The sequence below is a fragment of the Leuciscus leuciscus genome (assembly GCF_965113295.1).
Source record: "Leuciscus leuciscus genome assembly, chromosome: 4".
In the NCBI taxonomy this organism is placed as follows: domain Eukaryota; kingdom Metazoa; phylum Chordata; class Actinopteri; order Cypriniformes; family Leuciscidae; genus Leuciscus; species Leuciscus leuciscus.
In genome coordinates, this window is record NC_138728.1 from 33764284 (window position 1) to 33780534 (window position 16251).

At 37.2% G+C, this 16251-nt stretch overlaps 1 protein-coding gene across 1 annotated transcript in view; it reads left to right on the forward strand.

Annotated features, from left to right (window-relative positions):
- The window catches only part of LOC309497257 (uncharacterized protein), a 36002-nt gene that overhangs the window by 18655 nt on the left and 1096 nt on the right, over nt 1-16251 (forward strand). Inside the window, exons 7-11 of the mRNA XM_082167486.1 lie at nt 8603-9311; nt 11091-11186; nt 12711-12944; nt 13714-13873; nt 14027-14074. Of these exons, the coding sequence (XP_082023612.1) occupies nt 8603-9311; nt 11091-11186; nt 12711-12944; nt 13714-13873; nt 14027-14074 (1247 nt within the window). The remainder of the gene's footprint in view (nt 1-8602; nt 9312-11090; nt 11187-12710; nt 12945-13713; nt 13874-14026; nt 14075-16251) is intronic.

Genomic DNA, 16251 nt, shown 5'->3' on the forward strand with positions numbered 1-16251 from the left:
AAAGCCTCTAAGTGCCATCTGAAATTTTCTTCTAAAATGATCATTTTTATCAAGCTCGTTTATTTAAGTTCAGTAATTTCACTTAAATGACAATTAATAGGTAATTTTCATTGGCATTTAAGTGAAATTACTGAACTTAAATGTACAAGCTTGATACAAATGATCATTCTAGAAGAAAATTTCAGATGGCACTTAGAGGCTTTTGCATCTGAACTCTTCATATATGTTTTAATATATGTTTTGATATATGTTTTTAATATATGTGACATATATAAAATTGGCCGTTTTCCTATATTATATGTACATATATGCACATATATGCACCTACATGTTCACCTATATATGCTCACCTATATGTTCACATATATATGCACCTATATGTTCACCTATATATGCACCTATATGTTTACCTACTATATATTAGTCAAATTATTAAAATCCATAGCTACTAGGCCTACACTGTAAAAAAAAAAAAATCCCGTATACAAACGGTAAATCTCTGGCAGCAAAGTTTCCAGACGGATTCCGTTAAATTACAGCAAATAACCATTTCACAAAATTACAGGCAAAAACAGTGAAAATACAGAATTGACTTTACAGTCAAAATTTATTAAATTACAGTACATTACTGTTGATAATGGCTTATTAAACCGTGGAAAAACGGATAAATGATGTCAAATTACATTTAAAAAAAAACATTTAACTTTCAAGTTAAACTGTAAATTTAGGGTTTTATAAAGTTATTTTATAATAATGCTATCTACAGTAATTATCTTTTAATATATAGTTTTTCCTGTGTATAATAACTATGAAGTTATGTATAAAAATGCATTAAATACATAAATTCAAATTCAAAGTTTGTATATTTACAGTTAAGGCATTTCCAATTTCACAACTTTGACCAATCTCTAATTAAGTACTTAATAATAGCAAATGTACAGTCAATTTCTGTTAAATTAATTAAACGTATAAGTACAAAATACCTGCACATTTACAGTATTACTCATTAAACAAACACTGAACATCAAGATATGTGAATGATAGGAAATACAATCTTAGTATATAATTTAGAACATGTAAAAATATCTACATTAAAAGGCAATTGCTGTATGCCTTTATACTCTAATATAACTTATTTTACACATTTACAATTACATTTTATCCAAAGTGACTTAAAAATTAAGAGAACAATAGAAGCAACAAGTGCAGTGACAAGTCCCAGTTAGTGTAGCACAGTATACAAGTTTATTTATTTATTATTAAAACAAAGATTTAGTATTATTGGGTCAAGTGTTTATGAAAAGATGGATCTTTAGCAGTTTCTTGAAAATGTGTTAAGTTGGGCAGGTCATCCCACCAGCAGGGAACAGTCCAGGGAAAGGTCAGTGAAAGTGGTTTTGTGTCTCTTTGGGATGATGGCACCACAAGGCGCCGTTCACTTGCAGAACACAAGCTTCTGGAGACACATGAGTTTAGGTCTTGCTGCAGCATCTGGATCAGTTGCAGAGGTTTGACTGATGCTGGAAGGCCTGCCAGGAGAGCATTACAATAGTCCAGTCTGGATAGAACAAGAGCTTAGACAAGGAGTTGTGTGGCTCCGATAGGAAGGGCCGGATCTTTCTGGTGTTGTATAAGGCAAATCAGCAGGATCGCATGGTTTGGCTGAAAGTGAAACCATAAGCAGTTTTGTCTTGGCAAGGTTGAATTGAAGGTGAAGGTCATTCATCCAGCAAGAATGTTCCATCAGGTAGGCTGAGATGCGAGCAGCAACCGTCAGATCCTCTGGCTGGAATGAAAGGTAGAGATATATGTCATTATAAGTGATAGGAAAACCCATGTTTCTAAATGACAGAGCCTAGTTACAATACAAAAAAAATAATAATAATAGATGGGTGGAATCTAACACAATCGTGGTCTTACTGAAGCAAAACCAAACCTTGTGCAGCTCCAGTGGCCTCACAAGGATCAAATGAATATTCACATGGGAAAATATAGTATAAAACAAATTAAATTTTCTGCCACTTTTAGTGCAATCATATGGAATCAGAAGACTCGGCCATTACAATATTTTAAATTACTTCTTCCCATACCTTGTTTGCCATGATCATTCTGCTTTCCACTTGACCTGAAATCACAAATATATATATATATATTTTTTTTTTTTACAACTCAGTATTACATTTGCATATGTCAGAATATGTTCCACTGGGACAATGCAAAACCTCAACTGACGTGTTGGCAAGCATGCAGCCAGAATATGGAATTTATCATGTGGTGTTCATATTCTAGCCTCATGTGTTTTCCTGTATCAACAACAAGTACAGTATTTGCTGAATTCGTTTTCTTAACGGTCTTGATAACCACATTAACCCTTATGAAAATTAACTATGGTTTAACCAAAAAAAAAAAAAACCTTGGTAACGTTAGGCCTATTTGTAGTATAACTGTGGTTATTAAAAATGGTAATAAAAATCCGCCAAAAACGTGGTTACTATTTTTTAAGAGAAGAGTTTTCAGCTTCCAGACAGTGTTTAAAAATGTCCCGCCATTTAAGAGATTGATTTACTGACAGATACTATCGCGTATTAACAAAGATTTTATACACAATTAAACGGACTTTATGTATAACAAGTCTACGAAAGCTTGTTTTAGGTATTTTTTGAGGTGTGGGTTCAACTGATCTTTCTTAAAACAGATGGAAAATGTAAAGATGCATGCTACATTTTCAGTGTTTTGCCTCCAGCTCTCGCCAGTTAACTGAACATCATTTAAAATGCTAATGTTAGCTTGAAAACTGTAACGTAAACCAAACACAAATGTAATATAAAATATCGTTCACATGCAGACTCTTACCTCAGCTGGTGATCGGTTGGCATGATGTCCGCTGTGACGAACCAGGCTCACTGAAAAGGGTGCTATTTCCGAAGAATCCAAACTGACAACAGCTAGGGCTCCTGCTCACGGCTGCTCTCGACGAACACGATTGCTTTGAATTATGAGGTGTCATATTGAACCCCCGTTAATCTCACAATCCACTTCAGGAGAGTAGACTGAATTCAAATCTCCCACTTGCACTTGACTTGATACAGATCCAAAGTCGACTGATCAGCTGACCGTTGTGGGCGGGACTAAACAGCGGAAACGTAATGGCGGCGAATTTGAATCTGCGTCATCGCGTGCGTGCGCGCGCACACACACACACACACACACACACACACACACACACACACACACACAAAGCCCTGAATGTGCAGCAACGGAGATTTAGAAAAATATTAATAAAATATACATGAAATTATGGGAGAATAAGACAATGAAATAATGATCAAAATGAGCATCTATTTGCAAGACAAGATTAAAAGACTATAGCCTAAAAACAATTCAATACAGGTCTACTGTAGCCTATGTAGGGTAGGCTGTATGTACAAATACTATTATTTAACCTTAAAAAAAACCTCACTTTAACCCCCACATGCTTAATAATCTGTAAGGACAACATATTGAATAGATGCAGATTTCTGCAGTTATACCTTCTTTTCTTTGTTTTCTAATTTCACAGAAAAAAATCTGTAAAATATTACTTTGTAAAAATACAGACAAGTTCCTTAAAAAACGTAAATTGATGTAAAACCAAAATACAAGCAATTACCTGTAAATTTAATAGTGGACCTTTAAATTACAGCAAATATCTGTAAAATAACAGGCATTCACTATAATGACAAAACGGTAAAATTCTGTAAAAAAAATACAGACCATTACCTTTAAAAGTACACTTTTTTTTACAGTGTAGGCAACATAAATAAAACCCCAAAATGTAGAAATTTACATTATTTATTTACTTAAGAACAATCAAATAGTACAAGAACAAAAATAAGACAAAAAACTGAACAGAATTTTTTTTTTTTTTTTTTATCTTTTTGATCGAATTGATAGATGTGCCTATCTGAGCTAGGCATCATGTATGACAGTTTCCAAAGTGAGATATGAGCTACAAAATGACCATCCTGCCATGAGCTATAGGAGACATATCTTGTATGTACATATAGGGCTTATATGTATATATAAAGAAGCAATACAGGAGACCTATATGGCCTGTATATGCACATATATGCACCTCAATTATGCCTATATGTGGCATATATACGCATATATGCAGCATATATATTATCATATATGTGCATATATGCTGTATATATGCAGCATATATGTGCATATAAACTGCATATAGGTTTCATATATGCGCATATATCCTCATATAGATTCTTTCCATGTGGGACAAGTATCACTTTTTGATATTAAGTTGGAAAATTCAAGACCACATGTGGTGAAGAGGCAAGAGATGGCCTGGATCCAGGGAAGGTCAAAGCAATTATGAGTAAGTTTATTAATTGGTCTGTTTAAACGTATGACTGAACCATAGACTGCAAATATAGAAACCTCCTGTATTTGAGCCTGTCATAAACAGCCCAGAAAGAGACACTGTGATGGGAAAAATGATGTCAACAATGATGTCAACTTTCGGAAATATGTGCTGTGCTCCCCGTGAAACTTTTTTTTGCATTCCCACTGGGGCTTAAAAATTAAATCAGTTATATTTATATTCAGTTATATTATATTTTTTTACATAATTAATTTCTTTGATCAAAGCTGAATTTTCAGCATCATTACTCGAGTCTTCAGTGTCACATGATCCTTCAGAAATCCTTCTAATATCCTGATTTGATACTTAACAGAGCTCAGTTGTGGACATCAGTCTTTGTTTTCCATGAGAGAGTGGACTGCTTGTTTGTCTTTGCACTCTCCGGAACAGGTGCTTGGAAATGTTCATTGTCACATCTGAAAAAAAAAAACTTGAGCATGCTGATAACACAATCAAATAAACTGTTGGTATTATTGTCATTATCAATCACTAATGGCCTTGGATAAAAGAAAACAACAGTTTTTGTAATTTCATACAAGAACATGTACTTTTATATTATGACGATGTAAACACAATTACATTTCATCTGTAAAATATTACGTCTGTGCACTTACTCAGGATGATTCTCGATCGCACTGAGAACTGAACGACACCTGTGTGCCCCTCTGAGGTGCTGGTGAAGGCGAGCGTGATCCAGCCACATTCCTAAAAAACTGTTAGCATACATTATCCAAAGTAAACTGATTAATGGGTATGGACGCACAATGTATGTATATATCTGTTGATGATGGGCCATAGGACGGAGAAATATCTATTGATGGGCCGTGTACCCATCAAATGTTTACATCTGAGCATATATATAGCCTGCATGAAAGTAAGGGACATTGTAAGGCAATATTTCCCATAAGATGTCAAAATCTAGCCAAAACTAGGCAAAATATAGTCTGAAATTTATTTGAGAACTATATTATCAAAGAAGAATTATATAACAGTAAACAACTTACTCCGTATCCTTGGCAGGATCAACTCTCTCTTCAAAATACAACCGTTCGTTGTCTGAGTTTCAATCTTCCTCAGAGGAAAAGGGAATTCTTCCTCGCTGTCCAGAATCATCTGAAGAGCCTCTTTACCAGAGTAGCGTGCCCGCCATGCCATCCTCAAAACGCGATGAACTATCAGTGAATCTGATGAAGGAACTTCGTGTTTTTGTGGCATTGATCGGGGGGCGTGTACGATGCATATAGATCATCTTAACTATATACCACGTGAATAGCGCCGGGGGTGTATAATGAAGAGTGAACGAAAACACTGTACCTCTTCTTGGTTTCAAACGGATTACATAAACTGAGAATATTTGTTTTTGACATGAATTACTTAATTTAAAAGTACACATTCCAAGCTTTCTAAAGACATATCTCTTGTGAAAGTGTGGCAGACATTCACTGAATTACAGTTCATTTTCGGACACGTTTCAGAATGAACTTCACTGACAGAACTCGCATCATGTTTAAACCATTTCTGATGACGGACAAAATACATATCTCCGACTGGTGAAAAACCTCCATTTGAGCTTGATTTTTGTTAAACACTAAAAATATAATGACACATCCAAGTGTCTGACTGTACATAAAGTATACACAATACTAACTTTGACAACAAGTTGTTTAATCGTTTTAAAAAAAAAACCTGAATACCAGCGGTTTTATACTAACCTGCAATTTTCACTGGTTTCTGAAAGGATCTCGTTTTTTTTCTCCGAGGGAACGCAAAGGTCACATCTCATATTTTTTCCCCACCACCATGTCTCTTTAAGGGCTCTGTACAAACACTCGTTGTTTTAACACTAATTAAATTTGCATTTACAGGGCTTTTAAAAAAAACTAATATTTTCTGTAAGTTCAACGTAACTTAAAGGGTTAGTTCACCGAAAAATGAAAATTCTGCAAGGTTTCCGCGGGGGCATTAAAAAGCATCAAGTCATTAAATGGATTTGCAGCTACTGCATTTCAAATGCAAAGATGTTGGCCAATCACAAGCAGTTGGAAGTCTCACAGCAGACATTCCCCCTCAAACAGAGCTTTAAAATCAGGGTAGGAAAAATGCCTTTAATTTCTAAGTTATGACCATTTTTGATGTAAAAAGCATACTAACATTATAAGTGCACCCCAGAAAACATAATAAAACTGCAGTTCATGACCCCTTTAAGTGATTGAGTGTGTGTCTGTATATTATAGGTGTGTATATGTATAGAGATCTGTTAAGTTTATATGTGCATGAACAAAGGTTTAAAGCAGAATAAGTACATAAGCACTAGTGGGAAGAAAAGCCCTTTGGAATTGGTAGGTTTTCTGCATTGATTGGTCATAAAATGTCATCTGATCTGATCAAGTATAGACAAAACACAATGTCATTAGAGTGATAGTTCACCCCAAAAATTCCCATTTACTCACCCTCATGCCATTGCATGACTCAACAAAGCAGGATTTTTTGCAAAATAATCCATCTCTGTGAGTCTGTTGAATTCATACGAACTCAATCAATGTCTTCTGGAGCAAAACGATAGGTGTGTGTAAGAAAAATACAATTATTTTTAATTATTTTAACTCTTTGTGTAAAAAAAACCTAAAAATACTACATTAACTATAATCATTGCTTCCAATCTACTGTCATAAGAGTGTTCACAAGAGGGATATGGTGACTTGATGATAGCACATATATCCCTTTCAGCAAGCTGTAATGCAGCTAATTTGTCTAAAGCAGGTGTTCCTTACTCATGTCATGACTTTCTTGAAAGTGACTTACAATTGTTTGAATTACAATTGATTTAGATTGTAATTTGAGATAAAATAAAGCAAGACGTCTCAAAAACTTACCTTATCAACACTTTCTGCACGGTCATTGCCCTCTCCATGTCTATAGCTGTGAGACTAAAATGCTTCAAACTTTAGAAAGGGTTTGTAGCAACCAGGCAGAGCAAAAAAATCGAAGTGTTTAATTGGAAATATGCCTTTGAATTTGCATGTGTCTTACAAATGCACAGATTGTACTGCATGTGTGTGCACAAAGTCTGCAAGTATACAGTACATGTCGTGAAACTCACCTAAGATTAGCGTTGTGTACTGTCTCAGAAATACATGTATATCAAGTGAAAATATATAATCATTTATTTTGAAATGTATTAATAATTTATGTATTACCTCTTTAACCAAGCAAAAAATTCAACATCTGTTTGTTGGAGAACATTGACTAGCGAAAATTGAGAACTGTGAATGCAAAACGTGATTCACGGCGAAAAGACCAGCAAAGAATTTATGCCACTGTCTTGTCCTTCAAAAACAAACTCTTTTACTTTTTTAATATATGTCTCACAAAAACACGTCTAGGTACTCGCACCACTAAACAGAAATATTTTTTTTTATAAAACATTGTTTAAACATTGTTAAAACATAATTTTTTTATCTGGCTTTTTGACTTCTCTTGTCTCTGGTGGAGTGTGCGAATTATAAAAATATGCAAGCAAAAAGCCGTCTCGGGTTATGACTGTAACCGTACTCCACATGAACTGGTGTCTGAAAAGCTATCCAAACTCGGTAATCAATATTGACCGGCGACAGCCTATGACGTCACTACTAGCAGTGCGAGTTCCCTTTCGAAAGGGAACAATGCTTATCCCCAAAAACGGGTCAGTGGTCACGTGATCAAAACCAATCAGCGAGTGAACGCATCTAGAGCGCTGCAGTGTCGTTTAAGCCGAGCTGATAAATGGACTGTGTGGCCGTTAACGCTGTTTTGTTCCTCTTATATGGAACATTTTATGAACTTTTGTTCTAATTTTATTGAGGAAAATTATATTTTGATAAATATTGTTGTATTGCCCAGTCCTATGTGCACAGGTAAATAATGTATAATAAATACTGCAATATTAAATTAAAGACTTGGCAATTTTGACTTCATGGTGACTCTTCTGGACCGTTTTCAGTCCTCCAGTAACAGTGTAGTATTTAGGATAGAGAATTACTTTTTAAGGATAGATAATAACTTTTGAGGTTGTTGTCTTGCTTCTCTCTACCTTATATTTTTGAGTGCATGTCTGAGACTTATTAGACAAAATGTGTGTTTGTGAACACATGGAAACTAAAAACTTAGCAGGAATGAGGCTCTTCAGGATCAGGAATGAGGAAGCTGCTTTACAGACACGCCTGTTTTGCACACGGCACTCAAACACAGAACCAGGAAACAGGAATCACGAGAGTTCAGGGAAAGTGAAACTGAAGTGCAGTTGAGCTGTTGTGTGTTTGTGTCTCTGTATTCATGCAGTAAAATGGCAGAAGCCAGAATATCTCAGGATGAGTTCATGTGTTCAGTGTGTCTGGATCTCCTGAAGGATCCTGTGACTATCCACTGTGGACACAGTTACTGTAAGATCTGTATTACAGACTGCTGGGATCAGGAGGATGAGAAGAGAGTCTACAGCTGTCCTCAGTGCAGACAGACCTTCAGGCCAAGACCTGCTTTAGCTAAAAACACCATTCTGGCTGAAATGGTGGAGAAACTGAAGAAGACTAAACTTGCTGCTGACTGTTACGCTGGAGCTGGAGATGTGCAGTGTGACGTCTGTACTGGAAGAAAACACAAAGCCGTCAAGTCCTGTCTGGTGTGTCTGAACTCTTACTGTCAGAATCACCTTGAACAACATGAGAGTTTGTTTAAAGGAAAGAGACACAATCTGACTGATGCCACTGGACGACTGCAGGAGATGATCTGCCAGAAACACGACAAGCTCCTCGAGGTTTTCTGCCGCACTGATCAGAAGTGTATATGTGTGCTGTGTATGGATGAACATAAAAACCACGACACTGTATCAGCGGCAGCACAGAGGACAGAGAATCAGGTATGAACTTACAGAGATCCCATTATGATCATTTACAGGCTCATAATATTGTTTATGGGGTCTACTAGACTACATTTACATTTAATGTCTGTTTTCACCCTCTGTCTGAACACTGTTTTAGGGTACGTTTACACAACAATGATATGCAGAAAACAGAGAAGTTTTTCCTTAGATTTTTCCGCGTATGACCGATATTCCGAGTATTTCACCCCAAAAAATTTACATTCATCATTTACTCATGTTATTCCAAACTGGCATGACTCACTTTTTCTGAGTAACACAAAAGAAGGTATTTTAAGCAATTTCTCATCTGTCTGTATTTTGAAAGTATAATTAAAGAAATCCATACAACTCCAATGGGAGTGATCAGAGGGTGCTTCTCATTTCTTATTTGTGTATCCTCGTTACCTTTCCTCGTTACCTTTCCTCGCGTCTCAGCTCCACCCCCTTCATGGTGCGAGAGAAGACTGGAGGACGGAGGAATCGAATGAAAGCTTTTTTATACATTGGAATACTTGATCACTCGAGCGTCACTCTACAGCATTATCATTAGCACTCAAAAGATCTGCCCCTATGTTGTTGAAGTTTGGTTATTCAAGAAATTCATAATGAATAATAATAAAGCAAGATACCCTGTTGAAATATGTGTGATTTATATAAACGGCAAAGGTAAAGTAGCCTAGAAATCTAGACGCACCCTAGCGGCCGCAAATTGTGCAGCCAGTGTAGTCTAGCAACTCTCCGTTGGCTTTCGAGCTGGAAAAACCAAACTCTAGTCAGGCCAATCAAATCGTGTATAGAGTCGGTGGGCGGACTTAACATAATGACGGCAGAGTTGTGACAGTTCTGCGTGAATTCCCTACTACTTGAAAACAAAGAATGGCGGCTGCTGCTGGCGAACAGTGATCTTTCGAGTCGGCTTTGGCCGCGACTCTGGAGGACTTGGAGTTAAGCTTTTCTTTGAGAAAAGAACAAAGAACGGCACTTAAGTCATTCTTAAAAAAAGGAAGATGTGGTCATAGTTTTGCCCACCAGATACGGCAAAAGTTTAATCTATCAACTTAATCTAGCTCCGCTGGTGGGAAAACGATCTGGTTGGTTGTAGCGCTATCCTATTGCGTGCAGAGGGAATCTGAAAGACAACCGTTTATCCCGCCCCTCGGATTGAGCCGTGCCAATGGTGAGTTACCAGACCTTGATGTGGGTCTGGCTTGCCAGGCTAAAGGTAAAGTATAAATTAAAATGATTGTGACCGATTTGAAGGGGGAGGAGAAATGATAAGTGCGTCACGTTTAGTCGATAAAACACTTCCGCAAAGGATACACTCGTGTATCCTCGCTCATAACTCCTATGGAAGCCTCCTCACTCCTCAATCCTCGTCTCCTCGCGGTGCAATTAGAGAATTGAGATGTCCTTCAAGATGGCTGAGCTCGATCGGTTTCCGGGTCATAGCATTGAGGACGGAGGAGCGAGGAAATGAGGAGGGATATTGAGAAGCACCCCAAGTCTTCTCTTCTTTTGTGTCCAGCAAGAGAAATCATACAAGTTTGGAAAGACATGATGATGAGTAAACAATGAAGAACTTACATTTCTGGGTGAATCTATATCAAGCTAGGCAATAAAACTTGATGAAATATTGTTGGCACTTATGATTGAACCTATATACTTATCATGCAAGACCTTTAACCCCTAATTCTCACCTCTTCACTGATACTGGATTCATATCTGTTTAGTTGATGATTAATGTAATGTTTCTCCTGTCATTGGTTTGTCCTTTAGCACCAGCTGAAGGAGACGCAGAGGTCGTTCCAGCAGAGGATCCAGCAGAGAGAGAAAGATCTTCAGCAGCTGAGAGAGGCTGTGGCGTCTCATAAGGTGAGTCTTTCTATATTTTCTTTCTTTTTATTTTTTTATTTTTATTTCGAACAACAAAAAGATACAAATAAAAATACAATATGTATGTTGGCACAACCTGAAAGAAATTATCTATAAAGTATTATAACAATAATGTTCGAAAAAGGAGCGGGATGAAGCAGAAGCTTATTATTTTTCCCACCCCTTATATAACCTAATGTGACAGAATAATAAATTTGACTGCTCCTGATATCCAACGTTATTAATGATTCTGATTGCTCTCTTTTGTAATGTAAATAACGACTGTAGGTTGGCTTTGTAGTTGTTTCCCCAGATTTCCACACAGTAACTCAAATATGGTAGTATAAGTGTATTTATACTATAACATTTATATGTTATCATATAACATGCTGGGGAAAGCAGGTGAAGGTGAGGATGTAAATGCAGGATTTTTAATAAGTAACACATAAACAGATCAAACAGAACTCAAGGAACAAAACCACGAGGATCACAGAAACAAAAGCAACCATTACATGTACAACAACTGAGAAAGTAACAAGTGAAACACAAGGGCTATAAATACACAGGGGCAAACAACCTAACTAGGTAATGAGGAAACAAGATACACCTTCGATACACCGACCACCGAGATCAACATGAAAAACTACAAAGGACTACAAAACATGGCACAGAACAGGAAATGACAAAAGTCGACACAAGACAAGTGGAACACAACACTAGAATCATGACAGTATTATACAGAAGATGCATTGATTTATTATCCAGAATATATAATGATTTATTCAATATTGCTATGGTCTTTATCAATTTAGCTTTAACGTGTTTTATGTGCGTTTTCCAGCAGATTTTGTGGTCTAAAATCCAGCCCGATCTCATCCCAAGTCGTCATATACTGACGCTTTTGACATTTCATCTGGTACCCTTTAGCGTCAATATGAGACGCAGATAGATATGGGCCAGAAAGCGCCTCCTAGCGGTCTAACCCTAACCCTACCCCAGACCTAAACCTACCCATAACCGAACAAAGCTCTGTGCGTCTCATATTGGCGCTAAAGGGTGCCATGTGCGTTCGATGTAGACGAAATGTCAAAAGCGTCAGTATATGATGACTTGGGATGAGAATGCGTTGCTAAAATCACACCAAGAAATGTATTTTCATATACTCTTTCTATACTTATGTTGTCAATTTTCAATTTTACTTGAGGGTTTGATTTATGTTTTCCAAATAACATAATCGTTGTTTTGTTTATTTTTAATGATAATTTGTTTACATCAAACCACAGTTTTCATTTTTTTATTTCTGTTGTGATCACCTCCATACGCTGCTGTAAATTGTCAGAAGAAAATAAAATATTTGTATCATCAGCAAATAAAGTTTAGAATGTTTGATACTCTGCAAATGTCAATGATGTATATTATAAAAAATGGTTGATGAAATGAAAGTCTGGAGAAGAAGAGAAGTTTGAGACGTCTCAGTCAGGACTCACTGAAGCCACTGTGTGATTGTGATGTGTGTCCTAACAGCGCTCTGCACAGACAGCAGTGGAGGACAGTGAGAGGATCTTCACTGAGCTCATCCGCTCCATTGAGAGAAGCCGCTCTGAGGCGACACAGCGGATCAGAGATCAGGAAAAGACTGCAGTGAGTCGAGCTGAAGGACGACTGGAGCGACTGGAGCAGGAGATCAATGATCTGAGGAGGAGAGACGCTGAGCTGGAGCAGCTTTCACACACACAGGATCACATCCATTTCCTGCAGGTAACAGAGATCTAGAAGAACAGGGTCATAGTGGACTTGAGCAAGTGTTCGGTTATTATATCATCATCAGTCAGGCTCTCAACTTATCATCTTCTACTGAAAGAATATAATTTGTTGCTCTAATGTCATATAATGAATATGAAGAAAAATGTATCTGATGCTGTGAAAGAGCTGGATTTATATAGCCTGACTACGTCAGACTTCGTACTTCCGCTCAATTTCATTTCGCTTCTGTACTCAGTCTGAAACTGCGTCATAGCTTTCCGTTTTCCTCCGGCCTGAAAACAGCCGGCCAATCAACGAACAGAGGGCGGGCTGAGAGCCGTGACGTAGACGCTGATTGTACCGTGGATGCGTAGATTTACTTCACATAATCTGCAAAAGTCGTTCACAGCCATGTTCACTCCGGTATTTCGCTCGATGGTTTTGTTTTCGCATCATACATGTGTTTACAGTGGAAGTTAGATGCGGCTGAGCCAGCGCATAACACACACCATAACCAAACGTTATGTGATTGGCTTACGGGTAACCAATGATTTTAAACTTCAGACAAGCGCCCCCCCGCGAGAAAGAAAACGCTTTTCAATTATGCCATGCCAGACTCTGTCTACGAAGCAAAGCGAAGTAGCAGAGTTTGGTATTACCAGGCTAGGATTTATAGTTCAGTTACTAAAAATGTCGAGATCAACAAGAGCCGTTCAAATCTGACAGTAGTGCAGGTTATTGATGAAGTGTGGAGGTGATGAGCTTTGATTTCTATTTTCTGTAGAGTTTCCCGTCTCTCTCAGCTCCTCCTGAATCTACAGACGTAAATGACAATCCCTTCAGTTCTCTCTCCTCTTTTGATGGAGTGAGAGAATCTGTCCGTCAGCTGAGAGACAAACTGGAGGATTTCTGCCAAGAGGAGCTGAAGAAGATCTCTGACAGAGGTAAAGTCCTGGAGATTCATCAGCTCTCAGACATGATCCTCCATCATCTCATATCATGTAGAAGATCATATTAGAAATGTCTTAGGAACGGATGCAGGGATCATTTTCTCTCGACATGATAATCACACTCTTCATGTCTGTTGTTTTCCACAGTCACTTTCACCAACATTGTTCCCAGAACCAGGAACGACTTCCTACAATGTAAGTCACTAAGAAAACAAGCAGAGAAACTCACAGAGTGTCTTCATGTTCTTCCTGTAGAAAGTGAAAGAAAACATGACAGAAGAGTTTTATTGTTGATCATGTAAATTAGTGTTTCTCAACGGAGAGAACATCGAGGGGCGCTGGAAGCAAAAGCAAATTGACTCGTGACTTTAACAAAGATGTAAATCAGGGGATTCAACATATTCTTCAAAAACAGGATGTCTTCTAGAGCTGAAACAACTAATCGATTTAATCGATTAAAATCGATTATTAAAATAGTTGTCAACTAATTTAGTCATCGATTAGTTGCTAAATAACTTTTATTTGCTGTAAGCGGCTCATTTCGTGCATATTTTAAATCTGCGGTGACCAAAGTGTGGCAGTAATGAGCCACCGGAGGTTTTACTCAGCCAGTACAGCAGGAGAAGTAGCGAATAGCCAATAGCTGGCCTCGTTTTATGTCACGTGCTTCCCGCACAGCGTCTCTCTGCAGCATTCAGCGAGATGGCGGAGGCCGCAGTGGAGTAAGCTCGGGAAAGAAAAAGAAAAAAGCGGAAGATAAAACTAATCGAACGAAGCAGCATTCGGCAGTTTAGGATATCGCACAAGATTTTGTCAACAAAGAAAACATTTCATCACTGGAGAGTTTATTTTTCGACACCATCGATTTTGATTAATATGCGCGAGGGAGAGAGAGAGCAAGACAACGCTCGGGTGAGTGCGCGCGCGCGGCCGGGGCTCTCTCTCTGCTCGTTCTTATATATGCCCTGTCAAGCGCGCCCTGTTAAACTGACAGGACTTAAAAACACATGCAAATGATACACTTTCACTCTATGATGGTTAAACTCTGCAATTAATAATTTTTTCTCGGAACTAATGTTTTGGTAGGAGCGAAAGTTTACATAGTATGTTTCTCCGGAATCAGCCAGCGCGAAGGACGTCTATATTCCGATTGGTTGATGCTGGCGTTTGCCGCTGAACCGCGTCATAGCTCATTACCATAAAGTTGAGCTACTTTCAACTTTCTGATTGATTTCACAGCATAAGCTATAAAGCTGTTTCCCAGGTATAAGCTGTGTGTTTACAGGAAAAAATTTAATAAAATGCAATTTACTGCAACTGTATTCTGTTTTATTCTTATTCTTCGTGAAAATATGTTCTGCAAGATTCCTTAATAAGCTTTGTTCGGGATGTTAAACTACTTTAGGAGCCCAAAGGACTGCCATGGTGAAAACATTATTTGAAATCTCCTTGTGAAATTTGCTAGAGTACGTATGGGTCAGTGTTTTGATTGCAGAAGAGTTCGACAAAGGATTACTAACACATAATAAAACACAACTCCAGGTATGTTTTTGATGAGGATATGACATTGCAAAATGGTTAAAATCTCTAAAAAGTCTATGTTGAAGGATAAAGACCCTTTGTTAATAATTTACTTGGGAAAAAATGGGCAAAACTAAAATATAAGTACATATTCCGATTAATCGATTAATCGTAAAAATAATCGTCCGATTAATCGATTATCAAAATAATCGTTAGTTGCAGCCCTAATGTCTTCTAAAACTAATGAATAACTATAATTATTTTTCACTGAAAGCCAATTAAAAACATTCATCCAAGATTTAGAGGTAAAATCACAGTAGTAAAAAAGCTTCAGGAAAGTAAGAGAAACTGAAATCTCTTCTGTAAATATTCCTCTATGGATTTATCCTAAACAGGATTTTGTAACAAATCTCTTTAACGTTTGAGGAAATGGATAGAAATTTAAAGAAAGCTCAAGATTGCCAAAGTCTACAGCACTGAAAATCACCAACAATAGGCCTAGAATACCTAAACATTGTAGATCAAATTATTATAAAAAAAATCATACTGATCCCCAAATATTTGAGTGGTGTATATATTAAGCATAATTATAATAAACACAGAATAATAACCATTAATATACAGTAAATGATACACTGATGTAAATGATGATTTGCACAGGATATCTGGTAAACTAGTAAACCATATTATTGCTCTTCCTGCATTGACACCATTATATGAGAACTGAACTGGACGATGATGTCACTGCTTTCTCCAGAGCGGCTGTATAGATAAATGAACTAAATTAATAACTTAATTACATCAGAAATGAATCATCACTGAACTTACTTAAGCTGGACAATGACACTATT